General features: G+C 36.2%; 1 protein-coding gene across 1 annotated transcript in view; it reads left to right on the forward strand.

Moving 5' to 3' along the window:
* LOC139900567 (uncharacterized) overlaps positions 1-14,011 on the forward strand; it is a 140,011-nt gene extending 126,000 nt beyond the window's left edge. The window contains exon 6 of the mRNA XM_071883334.1: positions 13,615-14,011. Within this exon, the coding sequence (XP_071739435.1) occupies positions 13,615-14,011 (397 nt within the window). The remainder of the gene's footprint in view (positions 1-13,614) is intronic.
* Positions 14,012-21,887: the final 7,876 nt, after the last annotated feature.

The following is a 21,887-nucleotide window of genomic DNA, read 5'->3' on the forward strand; positions in this document are numbered from 1 at the left end:
CTTTTGGTGCTCGGCTTTAACTTGCAAGCAAGTAACACATCGTTCAACATATTTCACAACATCGCGTTTCACTCCCGGCCACCAATAGTCTTTCTTCAAGTCGTGATACATTTTTGTCGCTCCCGGATGAATAGAATATTTTGACTTATGTGCCTCGTCAAGTAGCACCCGTCGGTAATCACCCATCTTAGGCACCCACACCCTTCCTTGAAACGACAATAAACCCCGCGGGCCCATAGTAATGAATTCCGATTGGCCCACAATTTGCTCCGCATGCTTATTGTGAACATAAGCCTCTATTTGATCTTCACCCATCTTTTCAAGAAAGTCGTTAGTGATAACCAAACGTAACGATGCTACACGTATCGCCGGATGTTGAGTCTTTCGACTTAACGCATCCGCGACCACATTCGCCTTACCCGGATGATAAAGTATCTCACAATCATAGTCCTTCACCACATCCATCCACCTACGTTGACGATAATTCAAATCTCTTTGAGTGAAAAGATGTTTCAAATTTTTATGATCCGAATATATCGTACACTTGACACCATACAAGTAATGGCGCCAAATTTTCAACGCATGCACAACCGCCGCCATCTCTAAATCGTGAGTCGGGTACCTCGTCTCCTGCTCCTTTAATTGTCGAGAGGCATAAGCAATGACTTTACCCCTTTGCATAAGAACACACCCGAGCCCATTTAAGGAAGCATCACAATAAACTACCATATCTTTGACACCTTCCGGTAACACTAACACCAGAGCCTGACATAACTTCTCTTTTAACAATTGAAAAGCAATTTCTTGCTCGTTCTCCCAAACAAACTTCGCATTCTTCCTTGTCAATTTCGTCAACGAAGAAGCGATCTTAGAAAAATCTTGGATAAACCGACGATAATAACCGGCCAACCCGAGAAAACTCCGGATTTCTGTAGGCGTAGTCGGTCGTCCCCAACTCTTCACCGTCTCAATCTTCCCCGGATCCACTTGGATACCGCCTTCGTTCACAATATGGCCAAGAAATTGGACCTCTCTTAGCCAAAATTTACATTTAGAGAATTTTGCATACAACTTCTCCTTTCTTAATGTCTTCAAAACTTCACGCAAGTGACGTTCATGTTCGTGCATACTTTTCGAGTAGACTAGTATGTCGTCAATGAACACAATGACCGACTTGTCCAACATAGGTTGGCACACCCGGTTCATAAGATCCATGAATGCCGCCGGTGCATTCGTAAGACCAAAAGGCATAACCACAAACTCATAATGCCCATAACGCGTTCGGAAAGCCGTTTTCTCAATGTCTTCCTCACGGACTCGCATTTGATGATAGCCGGACCGTAGGTCGATCTTAGAGAAATACGTCGCGCCTTGAAGTTGATCAAACAAATCGTCAATCCTAGGTAACGGATAACGATTCTTGATCGTCACTTTATTTAACTCACTATAATCGATGCACATACGCATACTACCATCTTTCTTCTTCACGAATAAGACCGGAGCGCCCCACGGCGAAGCACTCGGTCGGATAAAACCTTTCTCAAGCAACTCTTGAATTTGATTCAACAACTCTTGCATTTCCGTTGGTGCTAAACGATAAGGAGTTTTAGCGATGGGGGTAGCCCCCGGAACCAACTCAATGCGAAACTCGACTTGTCTTTCCGCCGGAACACCCGGTAACTCATCCGGAAAAACGTCTTCAAACTCATTAACTACCGGAATTTCACGAATAGGTGGTGGCTCATTACGAGTATCAACAACATGAGCAAGGAAAGCCATGCCACCGGTAACAACGGAACGACGCGCCCGTGCAAAAGTGCATATCGGCACCGTTCTTCTTCTCTTATCACCATGAATAATCATTTCTCTCCCACTTGGGGCCTTAACACGAATAAACTTGTCATGGCATGCAATATCGGCTCTGTAATGATCGAGCCAATCCATACCAACGACAATATCAAAATCGCCCAAGGTCATTGGAATGAGATTAATTTTAAAAGTTTCGGCACCAAAAACAACATCACAATTCCTACACACATCAACCACTAGCACCGTCTTGCCGTCCGCTATTTCGACTTCTACCGGACGACTTAACTTAGCTAACGGTCTATCAAGTTTAGGCACAAATTTAGGAGAAACAAACGACAAATTTGCACCGCTATCAAAAAGAATTCTCGCCGGATTAGAATTAACCATAAAAGTACCTGAGACAACTTCGTTCGATTGTTTGGCTTCATCATTAGTCATCAAATAGTTGCGACCCCTAGCCGTACCCGCCGCCCTCTCCAACCTTTTCACATTATCATTTCGCAAGTCGGGACACTCCGGCTTCTTATGCCCCTCTTTGCCGCAATTAAAGCAAGTAACCTTGGTCGACGCCTTAGGACATTCGCGAGCCATGTGCCCTCTTTGATTACAATTAAAGCAAGTGGGTCCAAAACTCCTGGAACCACCCTTCTTCGCACTATTAACGCTCTCGGCGCCTCTTTTGGACTTCTTGTTTGAAAAATTCGAATGGCTCGATCCTTCAAACTTCCTTTTCGAAAAAGTAAAATCACTCTTCCTAGGCACCTCCGGCTCAAAACCCCGAGCCAACTCAAACAATTCATCAAAAGTCTTAGCCATACCCCGGCTAATCTTGCTCTTGTAGTCGGCATTCAAGGTACGATAAAAATCTTTCATAAGCTTATGATCATCACCCACATACTCCGGGAAAAAACGAGTCTTTGCCAAGAATGTAGACTTGAGGGTAACTAAATCCATGGAACCTTGTTGCAAATGATGCAACTCGTCCCGGATTCGATCAAGATCGGATGAAGTTCGGTATTCCTTGAAAAACTCTTTCTTGAACTCCTCCCATGTCAAGTCCATGCATTGCTCTTCGCCATACAAATTGATTTTATCATCCCACCACAACTTGCCCTCTTCACGTAACATGCTAGACCCAAACCTCGTCTTCTTCTCGGGAGGACACTCCGCGGTACGGAAGGCCCCCTCGATGTCCGAAATCCAACAAGTACTTTTCAACGGATCCCTCACCCTATTAAACGTCGGAGGTTGAGTATCCTTAAAATTTTTGTAGTGGAAGTCTCTCTTTCCATCACCCCCTTCACCTCGAGGATAAACGTTTCTAGCATCAAGGGCCTCTTCAATAGTGGCCTTCATTCGTTCGTTTATCATTTCGGTCACTTGCCCATCGACCGACTCTTGGAAGACCTTTCGAACGTCCGCAAGAAAATCCGATTTCAACTTCTTAAAGACGGCCTCGACCTTGGTCGAGAACTCGGCGTCTTCACTTGTACTTCCGTTATCGTGATCGGGACCGTTTCTCGTCTTCATTCTATAAAACTAATTAGGTTAAACCACGAAACGAAAGGGCAAATATACACAATTACATACATATATGCCTCACTACCCCATCTCGCTCAACAATCGTCGTACATTGCTTGTTTGACCCGATTTGCACCCGTAGTAATGGTAGCTAGTCATTACTACGCGAGCACGTCGCGCTAACTCGCTAGTACAACGTCCATCTCGCTTGATGATTGCTAAACACAACACAAACAAATAGCGCATGATTAGTTCACATAAACCTATGCACTAATCCTTCCGATCCGACCCAAAGTCCTACAAGTCCCGCATAATCACGCACACAAAAGTCTAAGTCTAGGCGCCTATCTCAAGTCACCTAAATCCCTTAGACCATGCTCTGATACCACTTGTAACAACCCAAACCAACACCCGACAAAACCTTGTGAAAATACGAAATAAAAAAAAATTTCTGTTGCAGACCATCAGCGCGCCGCGCCATATGGCCCCCGCGCCGGGCCATATCTGGCTGTCCCCGGGACTTTTAACCGCGAAAAGATTGACTAGTTCCCGGCACTTTTAGACAAAACGCTTTTTACCATACAACCAAATATGTAAAACTAACATGTTTCAAACATAAAATTAAAGTTTTACAAGCGGGGCCCACACGACCCAAATTACAAGTTTAGTAAAATTTAGGAGTCTCGACCACCAAAAAGTTTAAGTTCCAAACTACACAATGAGCATGGCGTTTGGGATTAAACTACCCAACTATCGGTCAAACTCCGAGAGCTACTAAAACCAAAAGCGTCCCTTAGCAACAAGCGGGATCCCTAGCCCAAAACGATGCCCTTACCCTTGTCCAACACCGAACCTATAAAAGTGGTAAACAACGAGAGGGTAAGCAAAGCTTAGTGAATGCAATAATTACACATACATATATATCGCCCATCTATTTGCAATCACAACACAAGATACCTCGTACGAAACGTGTAACACAAAAGCATGTCATCAACCTCAAACACTTAACAGGTCATACAATAACATAACCGAGTTAGCATATACTCAACACAACCATAAATAATTTAGCATATACTCAACACAACCATAAATAATTTAGCATATACTCAACACAACCATAAATAATTTAGCATGCTAAATATCAACAAATCTTAATATGGTTAACCATGACGCTATGGTGCTACCGGCTCGTGGTTCACACCATACGCATTGAGTCTCACTCGTTTATAGTGCTACCGGCTCGTGGTTCACACTTTGTTTATAGTGCTACCGGCTCGTGGTTCACACTCGATGCTACCGGCTCGTGGTTCACATCAATTATTTTATAGTGCTACCGGCTCGTGGTTCACACTCGATGCTACCGGCTCGTGGTTCACATCAATTTACACACATGCTATGGTACTACCGGCTCGATGGTTCATACCATAACACCCACAAATAAACACGCCATATACACGAATGCATAATTATTCCACTCACCTCAAAATCTCTTGGTGAAAGATAACCGAGCTTGAACACTTCAATGTAATGCACCTATTACATTTATCACAATATCAAAATCACAACTCGAGTTGGTCAACACTCTAAAGCTCACTCCTAGTGTTAATTTGACCCATGGTGCAAATCCGACCCATTTGCACCCTTAACCCTAAAATCGGGTTAACTCATCACAAAACCCTATCATTAACCAAAGTAGGTTCATTACACATTTTAACACTAGTTTTAGGCTTCAACCACACATATTAATTAGCTTAGGTTCATTTTGACCCATTTGACACTTTCAAAGTCAACCTACCCATTTTGGGTCAACCACTAACCCATTTACACCCATTTACATAAATCATGGTGTTCTAGCAATTTTACTAGCTAATTAGGGTTCTCTAACAACAATTAACTCTTTCAAACCCTAGTTAACCCAATATTGAGTCTACATGACTCAAATTACCCTTGAACACCCAAAACACTAACAAAATGGGTTTTATGTTCATCTTCACCCCAAACCCTAGCCCTAAATCAAATTAAACAAGGAAATTAAGATTAGAGCATACCACAACTATCACAACGAAGCTAGAGGGAAGGCGAACAACTTTAATGCTTGGACTTAAGCAAGAAACCTTCTTCTTCTTCTCCAAAATGGGGTTTCCCTCACTAAAAGCCACTCTCTCTCTAGAATTGATTTGGATAAGTGTTGGTAGTTGTGGAAGGAGTAAATGAACTCCCCAAAACTGGTCTAAGGCATTAAATCCGGCCTCCAAGTCATTTTACCAAAATACCCTCAAAATATCTAATTTAAAAGAAAGAGAGAATCTGTCACAGACAGATGGCGCGGCGCGCCACCAGGCCGCGCGGCGCGCAACTCTCCCAGTCCAGATCCTTTTGCCTTTTTAAATATATACAACCAAACCCCGATTCGAGTACCGCACAATACACCTATATACACATGTGTACACTTCAATTATTCGGGTCTTACAGCTGGTGCATTAGTTAAACCAAACGGCATGACCATAAACTCATAATGACTGTAACGTGTTCTGAAAGCAGTCTTTGGAATATCATCTTCTTTCACCCGCATTTGATGATAACCGTAACGTAAGTCAATCTTTGAATAAACAGACGAGCCTTGTAGTTGATCAAATAAGTCGTCGATTCTCGGTAGTGGGTAGCGGTTCTTGATGGTAAGTTTGTTCAATTCTCGGTAGTCGATACACAACCTGAATGTACCATCTTTCTTCTTGACAAACAAAACAGGAGCTCCCCACGGTGATGTGCTTGGTTGAATGAAACCACGCTCTAAAATTTCTTGTAATTGGCTTTGCAGTTCTTTCATCTCGCTGGGTGCGAGTCTGTAAGGAGCACGAGCTATTGGTGCAGCTCCTGGTACAAGATCTATTTGAAATTCAACGGATCGATGTGGGGGTAATCCCGGTAATTCTTTCTGAAATACATCGGGAAATTCTTTTGCAATGGGAACATCATTGATGCTCTTTTCTTCAGTTTGTACTTTCTCGACGTGTGCTAGAACAGCATAGCAACCTTTTCTTATTAGTTTTTGTGCCTTCAAATTACTAATAATATGTAGCTTCGTGTTGCCCTTTTCTCCGTACACCATTAAGGGTTTTCCTTTTTCTCGTATAATGCGAATTGCATTTTTGTAACAAACGATCTCTGCTTTCACTTCTTTCAACCAGTCCATACCGATTATCACATCAAAACTCCCTAACTCTACTGGTATCAAATCAATCTTAAATGTTTCGCTAACCAGTTTAATTTCTCGATTCCGACATATATTATCTGCTGAAATTAATTTACCATTTGCTAATTCGAGTAAAAATTTACTATCCAAAGGCGTCAATGGACAACTTAATTTAGCACAAAAATCTCTACTCATATAGCTTCTATCCGCACCCGAATCAAATAAAACGTAAGCAGATTTATTGTCAATAAGAAACGTACCCGTAACAAGCTCCGGGTCTTCCTGTGCCTCTGCCGCATTAATATTGAAAACTCTTCCGCGGCCTTGTCCATTCGTGTTCTCCTGGTTCGGGAAATTTCTAATAATGTGGCCCGGTTTTCCACATTTATAACAAACTACATTGGCATAACTTGCTCTGACACTACTTGCTCTGCCATTACTCGTTCCGACACCATTTGTTCCTTTCGTTCTATTAACCCCTGGTCCGTAGACCTCACACTTTGCCGCGCTATGACCATTTCTTTTACACTTGTTGCAAAATTTGGTGCAGAACCCCGAGTGATACTTTTCACACCTTTGGCATAGCTGCTTCTGATTGTTGTTGTTGTTGCGGTTATTATTGTTGTTGGGATGATTGTTGTAGTTGCTGTTGTTGTTGTTGTTGTTGTTGTTGTTGGGCTGTTTGTTGTAGTTGCGATTGATGTTGCGATTGTTGGGATAATTGTTGCGATTATTGTTGTAATTGCTGTTGTTGTTGTATTGGTGATTCTTATCACCGTTTTCCTCCCACTTTCTTTTGACTTGCTTCACATTGGCCTCTTCAGCAGTCTGTTCTTTAATTCTTTCTTCAATCTGGTTCACTAGTTTGTGAGCCATTCTACATGCCTGTTGTATGGAGGCGGGCTCGTGTGAACTTATATCTTCTTGGATTCTTTCCGGTAATCCTTTCACAAACGCGCCGATCTTCTCTTCCTCATCTTCGAATGCTCCCGGACACAATAGGCACAATTCTGTGAATCGTCTTTCGTACGTGGTAATATCAAATCCTTGGGTTCGTAACCCTCTAAGTTCTGTCTTGAGCTTATTGACCTCGGTTCTAGGACGGTACTTCTCGTTCATCAAGTGCTTGAATACTGACCACGGTAGTGCGTACACATCGTCTTGTCCCACTTGCTCTAGATAGGTATTCCACCATGTTAACGCAGAACCTGTGAAGGTATGCGTAGCGTACTTCACTTTGTCCTCTTCAGTACACTTACTTATGGCAAACACCGATTCGACCTTCTCGGTCCACCGTTTCAATCCGATCGGTCCTTCGGTTCCATCAAATTCCAAAGGTTTGCAGGCAGTGAATTCTTTGTAGGTGCATCCTACACGATTTCCTGTACTGCTAGATCCAAGGTTATTATTGGTATGTAGCGCAGTCTGTACTGCGGCTATGTTTGAAGCTAGAAAAGTACGGAATTCCTCTTCATTCATATTCACGGTGTGTCGAGTAGTCGGTGCCATTTCCTTCAAAATAGTCAAATGGAACAAGTTAATCATACAGAATATTAAGAGTAGTTAATAGTATTTCATAGCATAATATGAACTCATTTATAAAAGCTTTTTCTTCATATTAGCGTTTTATAAGTTTAAATTCGGGTAGTACCTACCCGTTAAGTTCATACTTAGTAGCTAATATACAATTCAACTACTACAATTCTATATGAAAAACTGATTGTAATAATATTTCGCGTTCAAACTTTTATACAATATTTTACAAACTTACAATACCGCTTATTTTACATAAAGCATGAAATATAGCACACAATAACTTTGATATAAGATAGTTGTGAAGATAATTCTAGCTAGTACACAAGTCGTTCAGCAAAGGCAATAAAGACACGTAATTCATACGTCCAGAAACAAGTGATGCATTCTGGTTTTACTAGGACTACTTCCCATCCTTGGTCTTGTGGAACATAACCGTTATGGCCGTTGATAAGACAGCGTGTTGTAACGTCGTCAAAGGGACGAGGGTTACGTAATGACCAACAGTCTCGTAATAACCTAAAAACCTCATTTCTTACCCCAATTACCGACTCCGTCACTTGTGAGAACGTTTTATTTAATAGTTGTAGCTCGATGTTCTTGTTCTCACTTTGGTAAGAAGCGAACATTACTAATCCGTAAGCATAACATGCTTCTTTATGTTGCATGTTAGCCGCTTTTTCTAAATCACGAAGTCCAATATTCGGATATATTGAGTCAAAATAATTTCTTAACCCATTGCATAAAATAGCATTTGGGTTCCCCGCAATATATGCGTCAAAGTAAACGCATCGTAACTTATGGATTTCCCAATGTGATATCCCCCATCTTTCAAACAAAAGCCTTTTATAAACCAAGGCATTCTTGGAACGTTCTTCGAATGTCTTACAAACTGATCTCGCCTTAAATAGTTGTGCCGAGGAATTCTGACCGACTCTAGACAAGATTTCATCAATCATGTCTCCGGGTAGGTCTCTTAAAATATTGGGTTGTCTATCCATTTTGTGTTTTTATACTGTAAAATAGACAAGAGTTAGATTCATAAAAAAAATACTTATTAATACAAGCAATTTTTACATATATCATAAAGCATAAGCACACTATATTACATATATTACACCACACGAATACAACTATCTTATTCTGACTCGCTCGTTTCTTCTTGTTCGGTATTGGTTCGTTTTGCCAAGTTTCTAGAGATATATGATGTTCCCCTAATACGAGCCGTCGTTGTCCACATTGGTTTAGAAAAACCTGGTGGTTTAGAGGTTCCCGGGTCATTGTTACAACTTAAGGACTTCGGGGGTTGACGATACATATAAAGTTCATCGGGCTTGGAATTAGATTTCTCTATTTTTATGTCCTTTCCCTTATTATTTTCTTTTGCCTTTTTAAATTCAGTTGGGGTAATTTCTATAACAACATCGGAATTCTCGTCAGAATCCGATTCATCGGAGAATTGGTAATCCTCCCAATATTTTGCTTCCTTAGCGGAAACACCATTGACCATAATTAACCTTGGTCGGTTGGTTGAGGATTTTCTTTTACTTAACCGTTTTATTATTTCCCCCACCGGTTCTATTTCTTCATCCGGTTCCGATTCTTCTTCCGGTTCCGATTCTTCTTCCGGTTCCGACTCTTCTTCCGGTTCCTCTTCGGGAACTTGTGAATCAGTCCACGAATCATTCCAATTTACATTTGATTCTTCATTATTATTAGGTGAGTCAATGGGACTTGTTCTAGAGGTAGACATCTATCACATAAAATCAAACGCGTTAAGAGATTAATATATCACATAATATTCACATGTTAAAAATATATAGTTTCCAACAAAATTTGTTAAGCAATCATTTTTCAAGTAAACACGGTCGAAGTCCAGACTCACTAATGCATCCTAACAAACTCGATAAGACACACTAATGCAAAATTCTGGTTCTCTAAGATCAACGCTCGGATACCAACTGAAATGTCCCGTTCTTATTGATTAAAAATGTTCCATATTAATTGATTTCGTTGCGAGGTTTTGACCTCTATATGAGACGTTTTTCAAAGACTGCATTCATTTTTAAAACAAACCATAACCTTTATTTCATAAATAAAGGTTTAAAAAGCTTTATGTAGATTATCAAATAATGATAATCTAAAATATCATGTTTACACACGACCATTACATAATGGTTTACAATACAAATATGTTACATCGAAATCAGTTTCTTGAATGCAGTTTTTACACAATATCATACAAACATGGACTCCAAATCTTGTCCTTATTTTAGTATGCAAGAGCGGAAGCTCTTAATATTCACCTGAGAATAAACATGCTTTAAACGTCAACAAAAAATGTTGGTGAGTTATAGGTTTAACCTATATATATCAAATCGTAACAATAGACCACAAGATTTCATATTTCAATACACATCCCATACATAGAGATAAAAATCATTCATATGGTGAACACCTGGTAACCGACATTAACAAGATGCATATATAAGAATATCCCCATCATTCCGGGACACCCTTCGGATATGATATAAATTTCGAAGTACTAAAGCATCCAGTACTTTGGATGGGGTTTGTTAGGCCCAATAGATCTATCTTTAGGATTCCCGTCAATTAGGGTGTCTATTCCCTAATTCTTAGATTACCAGACTTAATAAAAAGGGGCATATTCGATTTCGATAATTCAACCATAGAATGTAGTTTCACGTACTTGTGTCTATTTTTTAAATCATTTATAAAACCTGCATGTATTCTCATCCCAAAATATTAGATTTTAAAAGTGGGACTATAACTCACTTTCACATATTTTTACTTCGTCGAGAAGTAAGACTTGGCCAATGTTGATTCACGAACCTATAACAATATATACATATATATTAAAGTATGTTCAAAATATATTTACAACACTTTTAATATATATTGATGTTTTAAGTTTATTAAGTCAGCTGTCCTCATTAGTAACCTACAACTAGTTGTCCACAGTTAGATGTACAGAAATAAATCGATAAATATTATCTTGAATCAATCCACGACCCAGTGTATACGTATCTCAGTATTGATCACAACTCAAACTATATATATTTTGGAATCAACCTCAACCCTGTATAGCTAACTCCAACATTCACATATAGAGTGTCTATGGTTGTTCCGAAATATATATAGATGTGTCGACATGATAGGTCGAAACATTGTATACGTGTCTATGGTTTCTCAAGATTACATAATATACAATACAAGTTGATTAAGTTATGGTTGGAATAGATTTATTACCAATTTTCACGTAGCTAAAATGAGAAAAATTATCCAATCTTGTTTTACCCATAACTTCTTCATTTTAAATCCGTTTTGAGTGAATCAAATTGCTATGGTTTCATATTGAACTCTATTTTATGAATATAAACAGAAAAAGTATAGGATTATAGTCGGAAAAATAAGTTACAAGTCGTTTTTGTAAAGGTAGTCATTTCAGTCGAAAGAACGACGTCTAGATGACCATTTTAGAAAACATACTTCCACTTTGAGTTTAACCATAATTTTTGGATATAGTTTCATGTTCATAATAAAAATCATTTTCTCAGAATAACAACTTTTAAATCAAAGTTTATCATAGTTTTTAATTAACTAACCCAAAACAGCCCGCGGTGTTACTACGACGGCGTAAATCCGGTTTTACGGTGTTTTTCGAATTTCCAGGTTTTAAATCATTAAGTTAGCATATCATATAGATATAGAACATGTGTGTAGTTAATTTTAAAAGTCAAGTTAGAAGGATTAACTTTTGTTTGCGTACAAGTTTAGAATTAACTAAACTATGTTCTAATGATTACGAGTTTAAACCTTCGAATAAGATAGTTTTGTATATATGAATCGAATGATGTTATGAACATCATTACTACCTCAAGTTTAGTAGGTAAACCTACTGGAAGTGACAAGAAATGATCTAGCTTCAAAGGATCTTGGATGGCTTGAAAGTTCTTGAAGTAGGATCATGACACAAAAACAAGTTCAAGTAAGATTTTTACTCGAATTAAGATAGTTTATAGTTATAGAAATTGAATCAAAGTTTGAATATGAATATTACCTTGAATAAGAAAGATAACCTACTGTATATAACAAAGGTTTCTTGATCTTAGATGATTACTTGGAATGGATTAGAAAGCTTGGAAGTAAATTAGTAAACTTGAAGGGATTTTTGAAGTGTTCTTGAAGTGTTCTTCCTATGATGATTATAGCTTGATACTTGAAGTGATTTTTGATGAAGATGATGATTAACTACTGGAAAAATACGTTCATAATAGTGTGTGTGTGTTGAGAGAGAATTAGAAAGAGAATTGAAAGTGAAATGGAGTGAATGATGAGTGGTAATTGGTGAGGGTGAGTGGGGTTAAAAGGAGTTCGAGTTAGTTGACTAGCTCATGATAGAAGTTAAAATTGATTAGTCATACATGACATAATCAAGAGTGGAATCCCATGCTAGTTCCTATTGGTATATACCCATAGTAAGTACGTTTTAAAGCTGTGTATAATACGGGTAAGAATACGACTAGAATTCTTGATGAAAGAAAAGAATGGAAAAGTAACTGTAACCATTTTCGTTAAGTATGAGTGTTTTGATATATGTCTTGAAGTCTTCCAAAAGTATTTTAATACATCTAAATACACTACATGTATATACATTTTAACTGAGTCGTTAAGTCATCGTTAGTCGTTACATGTAAGTGTTGTTTTGAAACCTTTAAGTTAATGATCTCAATTAATGTTGTTAACCTATTGTTTATTATATCTAATGAGATGTTAAATTATTATATTATCATGATATTATGATATATTAATATATCTTAATATGATATATATACATTTAAATGTCGTTACAACGATAATCATTACATATATGTCTCGTTTCGAAATCCTTAAGTTAGTAGTCTTGTTTATATGTATATAACTCATTGTTAATATACTTATGGAGATACTTACTTATCATAATCTCATGTTAACCATATGTATATCCATATATATATCGTTATGTCGCTTTTTACAAGTTTTAACGTTCGTGAATCGCCGGTCAACTTGGGTGGTCAATTGTCTATATGAAACATATTTCAATTAATCAAGTCTTAACAAGTTTGATTGCTTAACATGTTGGAAACATTTAATCATGTAAATATAAATCTCAATTAATATATATAAACATGGAAAAGTTCGGGTCACTACAACTTAAGACATAAAATCGACAAACCGGTCATTAAACAGTAAAAACCCCCTTTTATAATAATAATATTACTTATTTATATATATTTATATTTATACAAATATAGTTTTTATAAAAAAATATAGCGTTAAACTTGGCTAGTTCCCTGTGGACGAACCGGACTTACTAAAAACTACACTACTGTACGATTAGGTACACTGCCTATAGTGTTGTAGCAAGGTTTAGGTATATCCACTCTATAAATAAATAAATAACTTGTGTAAAATTGTATCGTATTTAATAGTATTTCGTAGTAAAAATATAACTATTTCGTACCCCTCTGCTTTAACATCACTAATGCTCTTTCAAGACGATATTCTTTGTTGTCAATTCTGGAAGCTAGAGTTCTTGGATTCTCATTTATTAAGGAGTTATATGAAGTTGATCCAGACTTTGCTCTTATTTTGAATTGTTCACCTGCTGAGTCCAAAAGAGATTATGTTGAGCAAGATGGTTTCCTATTCAAAGGCAGTAGATTGTGCATTCCAAAAGATTCAATCAGGGAGTTGCTGATTAGAGAAGCACATGGAGGTGGTTTAGCTGGTCATTTTGGGATTAACAAGACAATGGAGATCCTAAATGAACACTTTTATTGGCCATGTATGGATAAAGATGTCAAAGCTGTGATAAATCATTGTGCTACTTGCTTTCAAGCTAAATTAGATTTTCACAAGGGTTTGTATACTCCTCTTCCTGTTCCTAACTAGCCATGGGAAGATTTGAGCATGGACTTCATTGTTGCATTGCCAAGGACTCAGCGAGGCAAAGATTCTATTATAGTTGTTGTTGACAGATTTTCAAAGATGGCTCATTTCATAGCCTGCAACAAAACTAATGATGCTACTATTGTTGCTGCTTTATTCTTCAAAGAGATTGTTCGTCTTCATGGAGTGCCAAAAATGATTGTGTCTGATCGAGATACCAAGTTCTTAAGTTATTTTTGGAAGACATTATGGAAGCTGCTTGGTACTAAGCTTTTGTTCAGCACTTCTCACCATCCCCAAACTGATGGCCAAACTGAAGTTACCAATAGAACTGTGGGAATGCTGCTAAGAACACTTGTGAAGAAAAGTTTGAAGGAGTGGGATTTGAAGGTTGCACATGCTGAATTTGCTTTCAACAGAGCACCTAATTACTCCACTGGAAAATTACCATTTGAAATCAGCTATGGTGCAAATCCACTCACACTCATTGATCTGGTTCCTTTTGCAATTGAGCCTAAGGCAAGTGTTGAGGCAGTAGCTAAGGCAAAAGAAATGAAAAGGCTGTACGAGCAGGTGAAGGCAAAGATTGAGAAGACCAACCAGCAATACAAGGTTAAAGCTAACCAGCACAGAAAGCAGCCCACTTTTACACCTGATGATCTTGTTTGGATTCATCTAAGGAAGGAAAGGTTTCAAGCAAAAAGAAAGAACAAGCTGATGCCAAGAGCTGAGGGTCCATTCAAGGTGTTAGAAAAAGTTGGTGAAAATGCCTACAAAGTCGAGCTGCCTGGTGATACTATCTAGCACTTTTAACGTGGGTGATTTGATGCCTTACTTGGAAGATGACAACCTCGAGAACTTGAGGTCAAGTTCCTTTTTAGAGGGGGAGGATAATGCGGGTGAGCTGGGCAATGTAACCAGCAACACAACCAGCACAAGATCAAATGATGTTACACCTGAGTCTGGTCAAGCCATGGTCGTGTTGCCATCTCTTTCGTATCATCTAAGTGTTTTTGGAGCTGGTTCAACAAGTACAGGGGTTACCCTTGTAGTGACCCGAACTTTTCCATGTTTATATATATTAATTGAGATTGATATTTACATGATTAAATGTTTCCAACATGTTAAGCAATTAAACTTGTTAAGACTTGATTAATTGAAATATGTTTCATATAGACAATTGACCACCCAAGTTGATCGGTGATTCACGAACGTTAAAACTTGTAAAAACTATATGATGACATATATATGGATATATATATATAGTTAACATGATACTATGATAAGAAAACATATCATAAAGTATATTAACAATGAACTACATATGTAAAAACAAGACTACTAACTTAATGATTTTTAAACGAGACATATATGTAACGATTATCGTTGTAAAGACATTTAATGTATATATATCATATTAAGAGATATTCATACATGATAATATCATGATAATATAATAATTTAAAATCTCATTTGATATTATAAACATTGGGTTAACAACATTTAACAAGATCGTTAACCTAAAGGTTTCAAAACAACACTTACATGTAACGACTAACGATGACTTAACGACTCAGTTAAAATGTATATACATGTAGTGTTTTAATATGTATTTATACACTTTTGAAAGACTTCAATACACTTATCAAAATACTTCTACTTAACAAAAATGCTTACAATTACATCCTCGTTCAGTTTCATCAACAATTCTACTCGTATGCACCCGTATTTGTACTCGTACAATACACAGCTTTTAGATGTATGTACTATTAGTATATACACTCCAATGATCAGATCTTAGCAACCCATGTGAGTCACCTAACACATGTGGGAACCATCATTTGGCAACTAGCATGAAATATCTCATAAAATTACAAAAATATGAGTAATCATTCATGACTTATTTACATGAAAACAAAATTACATATCCTTTATATCTAATCCATACACCAACGACCAAAAACACCTACAAACACTTTCATTCTTCAATTTTATTCATCTAATTGATCTCTCTCAAGTTCTATCTTCAAGTTCTAAGTGTTCTTCATAAATTCCAAAAGTTCTAGTTTCATAAAATCAAGAATACTTTCAAGTTTGCTAGCTCACTTCCAATCTTGTAAGGTGATCATCCAACCTCAAGAAATATTTGTTTCTTACAGTAGGTTATCATTCTAATACAAGGTAATAATCATATTCAAACTTTGGTTCAATTTCTATAACTATAACAATCTTATTTCAAGTGATGATCTTACTTGAACTTGTTTTCGTGTCATGATTCTGCTTCAAGAACTTCGAGCCATCCAAGGATCCATTGAAGCTAGATCCATTTTTCTCTTTTCCAGTAGGTTTATCCAAGGAACTTAAGGTAGTAATGATGTTCATAACATCATTTGATTCATACATATAAAGCTATCTTATTCGAAGGTTTAAACTTGTAATCACTAGAACATAGTTTAGTTAATTCTAAACTTGTTCGCAAACAAAAGTTAATCATTCTAACTTGACTTTTAAAATCAACTAAACACATGTTCTATATCTATATGATATGCTAACTTAATGATTTAAAACCTGGAAACACGAAAAACACCGTAAAACCGGATTTACGCCGTCGTAGTAACACCGCGGGCTGTTTTGGGTTAGTTAATTAAAAACTATGATAAACTTTGATTTAAAAGTTGTTATTCTGAGAAAATTATTTTTATTATGAACATGAAACTATATCCAAAAATTATGGTTAAACTCAAAGTGGAAGTATGTTTTCTAAAATGGTCATCTAGACGTCATTCTTTCGACTGAAATGACTACCTTTACAAAAACGACTTGTAACTTATTTTTCCGACTATAAACCTATACTTTTTCTGTTTAGATTCATAAAATAGAGTTCAATATGAAACCATAGCAATTTTATTCACTCAAAACGGATTTAAAATGAAGAAGTTATGGATAAAACAAAATTGGATAATTTTTCTCATTTTAGCTACGTGAAAATTGGTAACAAATCTATTCCAACCATAACTTAATCAACTTGTATTGTATATTATGTAATCTTGAGATACCATAGACACGTATACAATGTTTCGACCTATCATGTCGACACATCTATATATATTTCGGAACAACCATAGACACTCTATATGTGAATGTTGGAGTTAGCTATACAGGGTTGAGGTTGATTCCAAAATATATATAGTTTGAGTTGTGATCAATACTGAGATACGTATACACTGGGTCGTGGATTGATTCAAGATAATATTTATCGATTTATTTCTGTACATCTAACTGTGGACAACTAGTTGTAGGTTACTAACGAGGACAGCTGACTTAATAAACTTAAAACATCAAAATATATTAAAAGTGTTGTAAATATATTTTGAACATACTTTAATATATATGTATATATTGTTATAGGTTCGTGAATCAACCAGTGGCCAAGTCTTACTTCCCGACGAAGTAAAAATATGTGAAAGTGAGTTATAGTCCCACTTTTAAAATCTAATATTTTTGGGATGAGAATACATGCAGGTTTTATAAATGATTTACAAAATAGACACAAGTACGTGAAACTACATTCTATGGTTGAATTATCGAAATCGAATATGCCCCTTTTTATTAAGTCTGGTAATCTAAGAATTAGGGAACAGACACCCTAATTGACGTGAATCCTAAAGATAGATCTATTGGGCCTAACAAACCCCATCCAAAGTACCGGATGCTTTAGTACTTCGAAATTTATATCATATCCGAAGGGTGTCCCGGAATGATGGGGATATTCTTATATATGCATCTTGTTATTGTCGGTTACCAGGTGTTCACCATATGAATGATTTTTATCTCTATGTATGGGATGTGTATTGAAATATGAAATCTTGTGGTCTATTGTTACGATTTGATATATATAGGTTAAACCTATAACTCACCAACATTTTTGTTGACGTTTAAAGCATGTTTATTCTCAGGTGAATATTAAGAGCTTCCGCTGTTGCATACTAAAATAAGGACAAGATTTGGAGTCCATGTTTGTATGATATTATGTAAAAACTGCATTCAAGAAACTGATTTCGATGTAACATATTTGTATTGTAAACCATTATGTAATGGTCGTGTGTAAACAGGATATTTTAGATTATCATTATTTGATAATCTACGTAAAGCTTTTTAAACCTTTATTTATGAAATAAAGGTTATGGTTTGTTTTAAAAATGAATGCAGTCTTTGAAAAACGTCTCATATAGAGGACAAAACCTCGCAACGAAATCAATTAATATGGAACGTTTTTAATCAATAAGAACGGGACATTTCAACCCTACTTCAGTCCTTACACTGAAGTAGTTATGTTTTCATGAATAAAGTTTTTGATAGTTGAAGGCAATCCAGCACCGAAGAAGAACAAGTAGCCAGGCCAGCAAATGAGCTTTAGTTCTGCCAGTAAAGCTTTAATTCACTCAGCCGGATAACCAGCAAGATGAACCAGCAAAGTTATACAAATAGAAGAACTAGCTAGTTCAACCAGCTGAAGAATATTAGTCCAACCAGCACACATAACTTAGTTCAACCAGCAGGCGACGCTATTTCTTTCTAAAGAGCCAACTTGCTGATACGATTAAAAGATTTAACTTATGTTTTCAATAAACCGGTCAAGTCATGTGCTTAACACGTGCGTGGCTGTTCTAGAATGTTGGGCTGTCCAAGGAAGATTCTTATCTATCATTGGATGTTTTTATCATGGGAGGAGCACTACCAAATAGCAGGCTTTTGCAGATTGTGTCTTTTATTCTTATTGGCTAATTTGTAATTGTTTGTCCTTTTTGTCTCCATTTCTTTTTTATGTTTTTGTCTTATCTAGAAAGTAGTTGTTATGCTTCTCCTATAAATAGAGAGCTCTTGTAATTGTAACTTGGTTGATGATTGAGTGAAAAGTTTGATAGAGCTTATCTATTTACAAAATCTCTGTGTCTTTACGAATCTTTGATTCTGGTGGCCAAGAGTGGTTTCTTTATCAGTGTTTGTGGTGTTACTTTATCAAACATTGTGGTGAAATCCAAATCTTCATATCTGATATTATAGTTGTGGTGTAATCTTTATCACCTGTAGTTGAAGGTTTGAAGTGTTTCTAGATCTCTAATTGTGGTGATATCTTTATCAATTAAGGGATTAGATTCTTTATCTTTTGTGTTCTTATTTCAGAGTTTTATACTCTGTTTTGGGGTTGTTACTGTTACAAATTGGGTGTTTAGTGTTCAGATCTGTTGAGTGAAGAAAGCTTATTCTAAATTGCGTTTTTAAAGTCATAATTGCGCATCAATTTAATTGATTTTGCTAATCAATTAAACATCCATTTTTCAATGAAACAATTGTTTTTATCGTTGTTTTATGTATAGAGGAGAAAGGAGCACCTGAGATAAGGTGTATGAGAAATTCCAATTTCATTCTTTTTTGACTTTATCTATTTAATTTTGGAAAACATTCTCACATTAATATTACTCTATATATAAAAACATAAAAATAATGTATAGAAGATATAGATAAAGGATTAATAGATGAATTGATGTTTCTTTTTATATCGATAATAAATTGTGATTAGCTTTGTAATCCAATGTAATTTTAAAATGTATAGTTTGTTGTTACATAGAAGATAAGGTTGGTAAATTATTCCGTAAATTCGTAAATATATATTTATTTGTTAATATCTTAATACTAATTTATCAATCTTCTCTCTAGAAAATTAATTATTATGTAATCTTCTTATAATTTATCAAATCTTCCTACAAAATAATAGGGAGTAACCTTAATTGATTTTGAGTAATATTTTATTATTTTTGTTCAATCTTTATAGTAATGATTATTTTAATATATTTAATATTTAATTCAGTTTAATAATAAAATGACATGTAGGATTATCTAAATCAAGAAAATTACACGTAGGATCATTTAATTAACTTTAATTGAGAAAATTACACGTATAATTTATAGCACCTGTTTTATAATAATGTATAGATGTATAGATAGATAGATAGAGGATATTACATCTTGAGATATCTAAAGTATGAATTAAAGGGGCACACCGAAAAACGTTACAAACTTCAAAGGAGTTTTCTTCTACATATTGTTCTTCTCCACCCAGCATCAATAAACATACATTTATAATGCTATCTTCAAGTCAATGAGCTTCATAAAAGGGTTATAAGCACATTACCAAAACAATTTTCTCAAGTAGTGGGCAATTCGAGAGGAAATATTGAAGCACTTCAGCAGAAACTTGACCACTTTCAAAGGACATGATCCTAAACTTATTAAATCCAATAAATGTCACTAGAGGTTCATAATCACAATTTATTAGCTTCAGAGATTCTAATCCTTGTGTCAAAAAGAACGATGTGGATAGTTCGTAGTAGGTGTCTGAAGTATCAATGATCAAATATTTCACATTAATTCTACTTGAAAGAGAAAGTATGATCCGGTCAAACTAGGTATTCATGCCCAATTTGTTGATATCAAGCTCGAACTTTAGTATTGTCAGACCACGGTGTAAGAACAAAACATGGAAGATCGCATTGAATCCTTCAATCTCATAACGGTTTTTTTATTTTTTTTTATTTTTTTATTTTTTATTTTTTATTTTTTTTTTAGAAACGGAATCCTTCAATCAAAGTTATTCAATCTATATGGGACAAAATGCTAACACCAGACTTATCACTACCATGTTGACTTTTGTACCTGGTAATATAAGCTTGTTACTTTCTGAATTCAAAAGCTACATTACCAAAGTGTCTTTGGTCTAGCGGTATCGAGATAACTTATTAATCTTGAGTTGTGAGTTCGAGTCACGCGGTGGACTAATTGTAATATTTTGACTATTGTCAACTACTGTCTTCAATATTAGATTTTTATGTTAGAACATTTCCGTGAATGCTATTCTGATCTGAGTGGTCTTATTATTGGGGGTGTGTGTGTTTTTCATTCTAAAGAAACATAAGTTCTTTCTAATAAAAAAAAAATCTCTTGAAATAACTAGGAATGCTAAAGGACCCTTTCACTTTCTAGCGCATAGAATAGGAACATGTGAAAGGAAAGGTGGTCCGGAAGCTTCCTCTTTCCCACTTTCCCAGGACCCAGAGGAAAGAATCTTCTTTGGGAAAACGGCGCATAAAAAGTGTTGGCCCGTCAAAAGTCCGGTGCCTTTGCGAACGAAGTTCAGAATCAACAAGGGTTCGTAGAACGAAGGGAGCGTACAACTGGGTCGTACTCGGTATTCTTTATAAAAGTTCATGCAAGGTATAAGAACTCGGAATCGTAAAATAGAAATTTGACCAACGTTGGTTACTTTAAATAAAATTAACCCTTCTAATAACTACAGTAGACATTATTTTGTATTATATACGCAGTGATTTCTATCTCCGGTTTTTTTTTTTTTTTTTTTTTTTTTTTTGTTGTTGTTGTGAGAATAGTTATTCTAAATGCAACACACAAAGGCATGGGAATCAGCATTGTTTGTATTATATTTGGAGGAAGGTTGTTCACCATATTAATAGGTAATCATGACCTTTGTAATCAAGTGTGGTTACACATCTTTGACTAATTGATTTGGGGCTTCTTGGTAGGCCTACGTTACAAACTGCATTCCTAAGCAACGATAACAAGATCAAGTAGTATGTACAAAATAATGGACTTAACTGAGTTCCGCCCAGGATGATGTACTCCAAAGGAAAGCAAGCTTCGGATTTATTACAGAACATAAAGTAGCACTTCATACGACATAATAACATAATCTAAACATGTACTCCACACAAAAGTCTGCATAAAAGCACAACACACTATGCGTTGACAATCCTTTGTATTAGGAAAGACGATTACCTACTATCGCCAAAATCATAGCCTTCGA

Source organism: Rutidosis leptorrhynchoides, chromosome 3 (assembly GCF_046630445.1).
Source record: "Rutidosis leptorrhynchoides isolate AG116_Rl617_1_P2 chromosome 3, CSIRO_AGI_Rlap_v1, whole genome shotgun sequence".
NCBI classification, from domain to species: domain Eukaryota; kingdom Viridiplantae; phylum Streptophyta; class Magnoliopsida; order Asterales; family Asteraceae; genus Rutidosis; species Rutidosis leptorrhynchoides.